Source organism: Penaeus japonicus, unplaced genomic scaffold (assembly GCF_977035675.1).
Source record: "Penaeus japonicus unplaced genomic scaffold, GWHDUDI00000001_assembly GWHDUDI00000003, whole genome shotgun sequence".
NCBI lineage: Eukaryota > Metazoa > Arthropoda > Malacostraca > Decapoda > Penaeidae > Penaeus > Penaeus japonicus.
The window spans coordinates 13,607,731-13,617,730 of NW_028234405.1; the positions used below are offsets into that span (position 1 = coordinate 13,607,731).

General features: G+C 49.5%; 1 protein-coding gene across 5 annotated transcripts in view; it reads right to left on the reverse strand.

The window, feature by feature from the left end:
* Positions 1 to 10,000, reverse strand: part of Mrtf (Myocardin-related transcription factor) — a 99,364-nt gene that overhangs the window by 50,181 nt on the left and 39,183 nt on the right. For 2 of the 5 annotated variants that reach the window (XM_043022823.2, XM_043022817.2), the window contains exon 1: positions 9,212 to 10,000. This exon is cut by the window's right edge and continues 195 nt beyond it. The exons of the other annotated variants lie outside the window; for them this stretch is intronic. In XM_043022823.2, coding sequence (XP_042878757.2) covers positions 9,212 to 9,299 — 88 coding nt within the window. In that variant the 5' untranslated portion in view covers positions 9,300 to 10,000. The remainder of the gene's footprint in view (positions 1 to 9,211) is intronic. 5 annotated transcript variants of the gene reach the window in all.

A 10,000-nucleotide genomic window follows, 5' to 3' on the forward strand; every position in this document is an offset into this window, starting at 1 on the left:
ATATAGGCAAAGGAGGAGGGAGCACGTGCATGGAAGGGGGGTGGAGAGGCAAGGAGAGAGAAAGTGGTAGAGAGGGATAGGGGGCACGTGCAGGGAGAAAGAGAGTGCGTTTGAGGGAGGGGATGGGGAGGTGGGAGAACGAAAAGAGGGCACGTGTAAAGAGAGAATAAGAGGGGGTGAAGGGAGGGAATACAGTGACTAACTGAGGGAGGGAGCACAAGGCACGGGGGGGGGGCGAAAGGGGGCCACGTGCAAGGAAGAATGGGGGTAGAGGAGAGAAGGGGGGCAAACAGTAGGGAATAGAGGTGACAGTCGGAAAGATGAGGGTGGGTGGGGGAGGGAGTGGAGGAGTGGAGATGAAGGTTTGTGGAACGAGGGTAGGGAGGGTGGTGGTGAAGGGGAGTGAAGAAATAAAAAGAGGAGGGAGGGAGGGTGGACGAGAAGGAAGAAGAGGAGGAAGAGGAGGATGGGGAGGCGAAGTGAGAGAAAACGAGATGGATTAAACACAGGGAGGCAAGGACGAACACCGAGAGGGAATAAGCGCCCAAGGAAGAGCCTTACTATAGAGGTACCGGAGATAAGCGGAAACCGGCAACAAAGTGCAACGGGGACACAGGTGACGGGAGTACTCTTACAACACCCTTCATGAAAATTACCGTAGCTTGGAATGGGACGAGCACTGTAGTAAAAAGAAAAATATTCAGACGATGTGAAGGCGACGTGAGCCCCGCCCCTCCCCCTCCCCATCCTTCCCCATGGACACCTGGTGCCAACCCACCCACGTGCCACATAGCGGACAACTTCACTATGCATCCACACGAAAACAATCTGGTGTTGAATGCCACGCATGAATCCCTACGAAAAAAATCAGACATTCAAAGGGGGAAAATCGCATTCAAAGCAGGTAAATCTGACATTCAAAGGGAGGAAATCAGACACAGGGAGTAAATCTTCGACTCAAAGTGGATTCAAAGGGAAAAACCAGACACTCAATTGGGGAAATCAGACATGCAAAAGGGGGGGGCACACAATAACAATATCTAAAGAAAAAGAACAAACAACAACGGACCCCTCCTTTCTGCACAGACCGGTGGGGAATAATCAGACCATCAAACAAAAAGGGGGTGGGGGAGGAATCAGACATTCCAAGGGGAAAATCAGACATCTAAAGGTGAAAAATCCAGCAGCAATAAAACCAACACCAACGGCTTCCCTCCCACGTCCCTTAAAACCAAGGCTCTCCCGACGGTGTGCACAAGCCCCCTCCCCCCTCCCCCTCACTCTATAACCTTGTCCGTTTACGTTGCAAATGATTTGTTTTGGCCGAAGGGTTCGGGCTGCCGTTTAGGGGGGTGTAGGAGGGTGTAGGAGAAGAGGGGGAGGGAGAAAAGGGAGGGGGAGAAGAGAGAAGGGGAGAAGATGGAGGGGGAGGAGAAGAGGGAGGGGGAGGAGTAGAGAGGGGAGGAGAAGAGGGAGGGGGAGGGGAGGTGTAGCGGGGGGAGGGGAGGAGCAGAGGGAGGGGAGGGGAAGGAGAAAAGGGAGGGGAGGGGAAGGAGAAAAGGGTGGGGAGGGGAAGGAGAAAAGGGAGGGGAGGGAAAGGAGAAGAGGGAGGGGAGGGAAAGAAGAAGAGGAAGGGGAGGGGAAGGAGAAAAGAGAGGGGAGACGAAAGAGAAGAGGGAGGGGCGGGGAAGGAGAGGAGGGAGGAAAGGGAAAGGAGAAGAGGGAGGGAAAGAAAGGAGAAGTGGGAGGGGAGGGGAGGGGAAAGAAAAGAGGGAGGGGTAGAGGAGAAGAGGAGAAGAGGGAGGGGAGGAGGAGGAAAGTGGGAGGAAGAGAGGGAATGGTAGTGTAAAGTGCTAACGAAAGGGGAAAATGAGAGATGAAAGGGACGGGAAGAGGAAGCAGTGTGGGGAGAAGGAAAGCGAAATGTTTAGGGAAGGGTTAAAAGGGAAAGGGGGAGAAGGAGAAGGAATGAAGGGGTGATAGGGAATGGGAAAGGGGAAGGGAGAGGGAATAGAGGGAAAGTTTAGGGAAGGAAAGGGATAAGGGGAGGGGGCAAAGTAAATAACAAAAAGGCGAGGAAAGGTGAAAAAAGGATTAATAAGAGATGAAAGGCTAAAGGAGAAGGGCAGATGAAAAGATTAAGGAAAAGGAGAGAGAAAAGAGAAAGCGTAAAAAAGGAAAGAGAGGGGGGGGGGGTGAAAAGGCCTAGTGAGAGGCAGACGGTGAGTGGGAGGGGGGGTGGGAGAGGGGGTGGGGGAGGAAAGGCTTCGAAGGCAACCCTGGCGATTCAGCTTGTTCTTGAAGCTCAATGACGAAGGTAAACACGTCAACGCCCCCATGCCCCCTGTCCCTACCCCCTCCCTCACCCTCGCCTTGCCAAGACGAGAGCTTTCTTCTTCTTTCTCATCCTCACATTACCTTGGTTACGCATTCGCCAAGAAACGAGAAAAAGCGGGTGGAGAAGCTGAGACTCGGAGGTAGGGGGTAAAGGAATTGCCAATCGAGGGTAGGCTGTGAAGGGGATGGCACCCAGCGGTAGGGGGTAAAGGGAGTGGCACTCGGGGACAGAAGGTGGAGGGATTGGCACTCGAAGTAGGGGGTGGAGAGGCTGACACTGGAGGCAGAAGGTAGAGGGATTGGCACTTGGGAGTAGAGGGTGGAGAGGCTGACACTCGGGGGCAGAAGGTAGAGGGGTTGGTACTCGGGAGTAGGGGGTGGAGAGGCTGACACGGGGGGGGGGGGGGGGGCAGAAGGGAGAGGAGTTGGCACTCGGGGTTGGGGGGTGAAGAAAGGCTGGCACTCACACCTTCAGGCGGTGCAGGTGGGTCGGGTCGGTCGGCCTCTACGATTATGTGGGTCAGCCGAGGAACCCCACGGCGAAATTAGCCCCGACAAGCCATGCTGTCTGCGGTCCACATACAAATTTATACTTAGAGGGAAAGAGGGAAAGAAGGAGAGGGAGAGGGAAAAGGAAAGGAGGGAGGGAGGGAGGGAGAGGGGGGGAGGGGGAGGGGGAGGGGGAGGGAGAGAGTGAGAGAGTGAGAGAATGAGAATGAAAATGCGAATGAGAGAGAGAGAGAGAGAGAGAGAGAGAGAGAGAGAGAGAGAGAGAGAGAGAGAGAGAGAGAGAGAGAGAGAGAGAGAGAGAGAGAGAGAGAGAGAGAAAAGCCCGGGGAGTTCCTTACGTCACAGCTCTGCCGTCTTGCGCAGATAAAAAATAGAAAAGGAAGCGAGGCAAGAAAGGTCAACGACAGTATGATGAGTTTTAATTTCAAATTGCCAGACTCTCACGTCTCCTTGAGCCACGGTGTATGGGAATGAGTGTATGAGTGTATGAGTGTATGTGTGTATGTGTATATGCATGTGTGTATGTGTTATATATATATATATATATATATATATATATATATATATATATATATATATATATATATTGTATATGTATATTCTATGCATATAATAACACATTATAAAGACAACACTTTTCACGTTACGTGTCAAACTTCAGATACAAACACAAACAGAGGAACGAGAAGAACACAACGGAAAAAAAAAGACAAAAGAGAAGAAAAAGAAGGGAAGCAGCACAATCCAAACAAGTGGCTGTTGCGGAGGAAAAGAAACCTTACATTGAATGTTACTGCAGCATAGCTTACGAAAAAAAGTATATTGGATTTCTCACGTGCGTCACTACGACACGACGGGTAACTGCGCGCCCCGATGTCTGAACTGCGTCCGTTTCATCTCGTTTGTGCACACACGTTACTGTGCTCATAAATACATGCGACGCGTTGTTGTGTTTGTGTTCACGTGTATTGGTATGTGCATGGCTGAATGTACATATGTAGACGTTTGTCGGGTTTTGTGAAGTTGTGTGGATGCACGTTTGGCTATGGACAACTATACACCTAAAAGCGAGTGTATTCAAGAACGGCTCAAAAGAACGTGCCGCTTTTTTTCGTTAGGGCTGAAGATAGACGGACAAGGCGCTGACAGGAGGGGGATAGCACGACGACAGCGTCCGACGAAGATAATAACTTCATCACCACCTCATCTGCTAATTATCCCCCCCCCCATCCCGCTGATAAAAAAAAACGGAGAGCAACGTCATCGTCACCATTACGGTCACTTTAATTATTACCATTACCAGCATCATAATCATCACCATCACTTCAATTGCCAATTATCTATCCCCCAATACCCATACGGCTGGAAAGCAACGTCATCACCCCCTGGGACAACTAGACTGCCAATTACTGTGTTTACATCCACTACCCTCGCTAATTACTTAGACAATATCATCGTTACCAATGCCACGACCAGAACTAGCATTACCACCTCCAACATTGTTCTAATCACCATCATTACCACCTTCACCATTATCCTACCCATTACCAAATTCATCATCACTAGAACCACCACCACCACTACCTCCATTATCATCACCACCACCATCACCACGGCCTGGCATGAGCAGCAACACCTCCGCGGATGCCTCTCCAAATCCTCCGTGCATTGACAGCTGCCGCCGATCGCCAAGTCTGCCGCTTCGCCAACAATGCCGTCCCGACACCGAGGCAATACAGCCCAGCTCGCTCCGTTTCTGTGGCTGTTGCCTGACTGTGCCCACTTCTATCACCACTATTCAAAACCATGCAGACAGGCAGACACATGCATATGTATAAATATACTGTATACAGACACACAAATAGACAGACATACACACTGTATGCATGTATGTATGTGTATATTCGTGTGTATGCACATACGTATGCATGCATGTACACGTACTTATGTATGTGTGTGTGTGTGTGTGTGTGTGTGTGTGTGTGTGTGTGTGTGTGTGTGTGTGTGTGTGTGTGTGTGTGTGTGTGTGTGTGTGTGTGTGTGTACGTGTGTGTGTGTGTGTGTACGTGTGTGTGTGTGTGTGTACGTGTGTGTGTATGTGTGTACGTATGTGTGTGTGTGTGTGTGTGTGTGTGTGTGTGTGTGTGTGTGTGTGTGTGTGTGTGTGTGTGTGTGTGTGTGTGTGTGTGTGTGTGTGTGTGTGTGTGTGTAAATAAAAAAATATACATTTATATAAAATATACACACCCACATATACAAATGCGTGTGTGTGTGTGCGTTTTTTTAAACAACGCTAGGCTACCAAACAAAGATTCAGAAGCCTAGCCCGAGTCGGTCAAACATTCTAGCCCTCCACCCAATATCATCATCATCATCATCATCACCCTTCTTCCAAGATCCCCCGCCATCATTGGGATATGCGTGAACAATACTCGTACACAACCGCACGAACAAGACGAAGACTAATTATCGCGACACGTGCGAAAACTCCCATTGACCATACGAGCCTGAGAAGAGCATGCGATTAAACACGAGTCCATGCGTCCGGGGTATCGGAGTCGCTGCCAAAGGGTTGACGGGCCGAGCTCTCGTTAGCGTTTGACACTTTCATAACGCACGAGTAACGAATTCGCCCGAAGGGGGCCAAGTACAACACTAAAAAATGGGTGAGGGTGAGGGTAGGTGCGATGGTGAGGGTGAGACAGTCCCCCCTCCTCCTCCTCCCCTCCACTATCACCCTCATTCCCTCCGGCCCGAAGATGCCAGGGAGAGTCAGTGAGGCACAGAGCTGACCTTGTTTCGCTGTGTGTGTGTGTGTGTGTGTGTGTGTGTGTGTGTGTGTGTGTGTGTGTGTGTGTGTGTGTGTGTGTGTGTGTGTGTGTGTGTGTGTGTGTGTGTGTGTGCGTATGTGTGCGTGTGCGTGTGCGTGTGCATGTACGTGTGTACATGTGCGTGTGCGCATGTGAGTGTGTGCATGTGAGTGTGTGCATGTGCGTGTGTGCCTGTGCGTGCGCGTGTGTGTGTTCGTGTGAACGCGCGAGTATAAAAAGAACACATAAACATGATTGCGCTGAAGCCAACAAGACACTATAAACATCCGGGCAGTACCTCTACAGCTTGTACTTTCCTAAGTTAAAGCCAAACCCACAACCTGCCACAAAAAACGAACGACTGTGGCAATAAATCGAGCGAGGTCGTTGGAGAGAACGGGAAAGGGAGAGGGTGGGGGCAGGGTACGTTGGAATGGGAGGGGTAGGAAAGGGGTAGGGAAGGGAAGGGAAGGGAGAGGGAAATGAAGTAGGATTAGGAAACAAGAGTGAATGAAAGAAGTGGGAGTGAATAGGGAAAGAGGAAAAGGGAAGAGGGAGATAAAATGAGGGGGAATGGCAGACGCAGAAGGGAGGGGGAAGGAGGCAGAGAAAGAGAGTAAGAGATAGATAAATAGAGATAAATTGAGAGAACAGTCCAGTTCTAATTGCTATAAATAATCAAATCCGCTCTAACTCGCATGATTAACAGGGCAGATGTTAACCCTTGGGCTCGAAACGTTTAGCCCACCTTTTATATACCTTAATCGCCCGTAAATAAGAGCCGCTGGCGCGCTCTCTCTCCCTTTCCTTTCCTCAAACCTCTCTTCCCCCCCCCCCCCCCCCCCTCTCTCTCTCTCTCTCTCTCTCTCTCTCTCTCTCTCTCTCTCTCTCTCTCTCTCTCTCTCTCTCTCTCTCTCTCCCTCCCTCTCTATATCAATGAGATATATAGGGAGCCCCTCTTGTATACTACAAAGACTCTGGGATACCTGGTGGCGTGTCTGTAGATCCCTCGGCGTGTTCTCTGTTGACAAGCCATTGGTGAGAAGTCCACCCAGCCTGACAGGAGTTGAAAGGCACGCGAATAAATGCCCAGTGCTGACCCAAGGTGCATAATTACGCGACCGTGCACTTCGCCCTCTGACCCAGCTCAGGTTCGGGTCTCCGACAGGATCGGACATCTCTGCCTCGCCTCAGCCCCAACCGCAGGCGGGGGTTGGGTCCCGTGACTCTTATCCCATCGCGACGCCGTGTTCTTAATAAGGAATAATCATCTACAATCGATCGCTAGTTTTCCCTGTTCCGAATCTAACAACTAAACGGCCTGCCAATCCTTTCCTCCTCGTAAAACACGCGCCATTTACAAATCAATAACATAGTGATGTCTGATCGTTAACGAGTCACTTCTTGTATCATCACAAGGTATAAATAAATATTGGTTATTAATTTCTTGAATACGCAGATTCTGTGTATGACAGAACCTTAGAAATGACTGACCATTTATAATATAAAGTCTTTCCACTAAAATTGCCCCCCCCTCGTCTGTATACTTACATCAGGCAACAAAATTACAATATCAAAAACTACAATTTCAGCAATGGTCAGTTAGTGGTGGTGGTAATAATTCTAGTAGAACTCCCGTTTCCCTTTTGGCAAAATATTTTCTTTGGTATAACTGAATTATTCGATTTGACAAGCGGTTTTGAAGGAAATCGCCCGCGAAATGCGCCCGGCCGCAGACCCAAATTTGAATTCCAGAAAAACGCGCGAAGCCTTGATGACGTCACACCAGGCAATTGCCCAAGGCTGTCACGTATCAGACGAGGAATCGACATTTCATCAGATCTGCTCGATTTTTCCCGGCGAGACTCGCTTCCCCGAAGGAACAGATGTAGAAGACGTCGAAGAAGAGGCCGAGGAACAGCAGAGCAAATTTAGAGTGGAATCCTACCAGTTTGATCCGGACAATTCAGATGATCCAGCTGTGGAAGGGTGCCAATGAAGCCTACGGTTCCCGCCAAACAGGCAGAAAGAGGGAAGATAGAGAATGAATGAAAAAGAGAGAGAGAGCGAATGTTATCAAACCTAGTTAAAAGATTATATCCATGTGTTAATTAAACTTACTATATAATACCAGAAAAAAAACAGGAAAAAGTAAAACCAACCAACCAAACAAAACAAAAAAAAAAATTAAAACCCAATTGAAAAGAAAAGGAAAAAAAAAACGCGAAAGAGATAACCGTGAGCCAAGCGGAAGCCTCCCTTGACCTCACTCCGTTACACAATCGAGGCACAGCGCCCATAGCCAGAGCTGCTCCGAGTGCCAAAATCCAAGCCGTAGGGGGTGGATATGGACAGACGGATGGAAAGAAAACAGGGAAAATGACGGAGAAAGGATGAACGATGCCGATGATATTTAGCACGAATATACAAATACAAAATTTGAAACGAAACACGATAAGAAACGAACCATAAATATTGACGTTCGAATCAGACTCGAAAAGTAGTCAATTCAGTTTCGTCGCCTGAAGAAGAATCAAGTCTTGACTGTCACGGTTTAAAATTTCTGCATTTTTTGTGGCTCAGCTTTGCTTCATGAAATATAGAGCAAAGGAGAGTAAATATGGCAATATGGAAATGGGAGAAGGAACAATAGAAGTAAGATGATCATGAAAAAAATGAAAAAACAAAAACAAATATGGAGAGAATGGAGATGACAAGAAGAATAAAGAAATATACATATCAAATAAACAAAACATATTACAATATGAGATATTAAAGAAGGAAATAAGTAGCGCAATGTTTTTTCATCCCACCCCCCACCCCCAAAAAAAAGGAAAAAATCTGAGGAACCTCACTCTCCTCTACGATCTAAAAACAACAACAACAATACTAGGTCGCCGTCTGGCACAGGGACTTCCGGCACCTCAACTCCCGATGACGAGACCATCTTCGTCATCCGCGCGTCATATGAGGGGTAGGGGGGGAAGGGTGAGGAAGGGAAGGGAGAGGGGGAAGAGGAAGGGAAGGGGAGGGGAGGGGAGGGGGCGGGGAGAGAGGAATGGGGGCTCCTGGCACGCTGCGTTACTAATATGTCACTTGTGAGTGTTACGGTACTTCTGAAAAATGTTCCAAAGTTTTTTTTCCTTTCCTTCTTTCTTTCTTAAAGAAGTCAATGGAGAATAAGATGAAAGTGAATAAGTAGAAGGAGAAGTAGACGCAAAAAAACGTGCGCATAATCATATCAGCAGAAGATTATAATAATGATAAAAATCATATGGTTTTGTACACCATGAAATAAAAGGTCACATGGAAAACTGAATAAATATACAGCGTATGTAAAACGGAGGATAATAAACGCGTCTGTGTATTTAACGAAGAATCGAGAGAGAGGGAGAGGGGGTGGGGTAAAGTGAGATAAAAAAAAATTAAAGTCTACTTTAAAAAGTCCCTCCAAGACCTGGTATCCCTCCTAACAGGCCTGTCCCCTTTCCCTGCAGGTGGGCGTGCATGCCCCCTTCCGATCAATCCCGGGCGCGGGATGCCCTCCGACGTACCTGTGCAGTTCGCGCATTGGGAAGGTTGGGGGGGCGGAAGATGGGGTGGCGTGTCCGGGGCTTCCAGCATGGTGCAGCAGACCGGCATACTGGCCGCTCCGCACCATACAGCTCATGTCATCACCGGCCCCGCAACTGTCATCCTCACCATACACGTGTTCGTCGTCGTTATCGTAACCGCCCTCGCCGCTGCCGCCGCTACCCAGCACGTCCGAAGATGAAGAAGAAGAAGAAGAGGGAGGAGGAGGAGAGGAAGAGAAGTGGCCCTTCGCCGCGCCCCGCCACACACAGCTCCACAGGTGTTGGCCCGCTGGTCCTTCCGCCAGCTAGCCGTCGCCGCTGTCGTCGTCGTCGTCGTCGTCCGCTACTCCACAAAGCATGGGGCACGCAGGTCAAGAGGTCAAGCTGTGGGGCACTCAGTGGCGCCCGCGTCGACCCCTTGTGGCGACCGCTGCTCCGAGACGATAACGATCACGCTACACGCAAGGCATCGGGGTGGTCCTGCCTCCCCGTGCTCAGAAACCACAGCATACACTCTCTTTTTAACAAATACACACGTTTAGCAAATACACCTCTATGTCACCGTCCGATATCCGCACACGTCACACTAGACCTAGACGCACTGGCCCCGACACACACACATGTCACACTTGGGCTGACCCACGCGTCACAATGAACCGACCCACACGTCACACTGGTCTCCCGGGTGGGGCGCGTCGCAAGCACCGAGCCCCATGCACCGCCGCGTCCGAGCCCCGAAGGCACGGCGGGGACGGACGCTAGACCCAC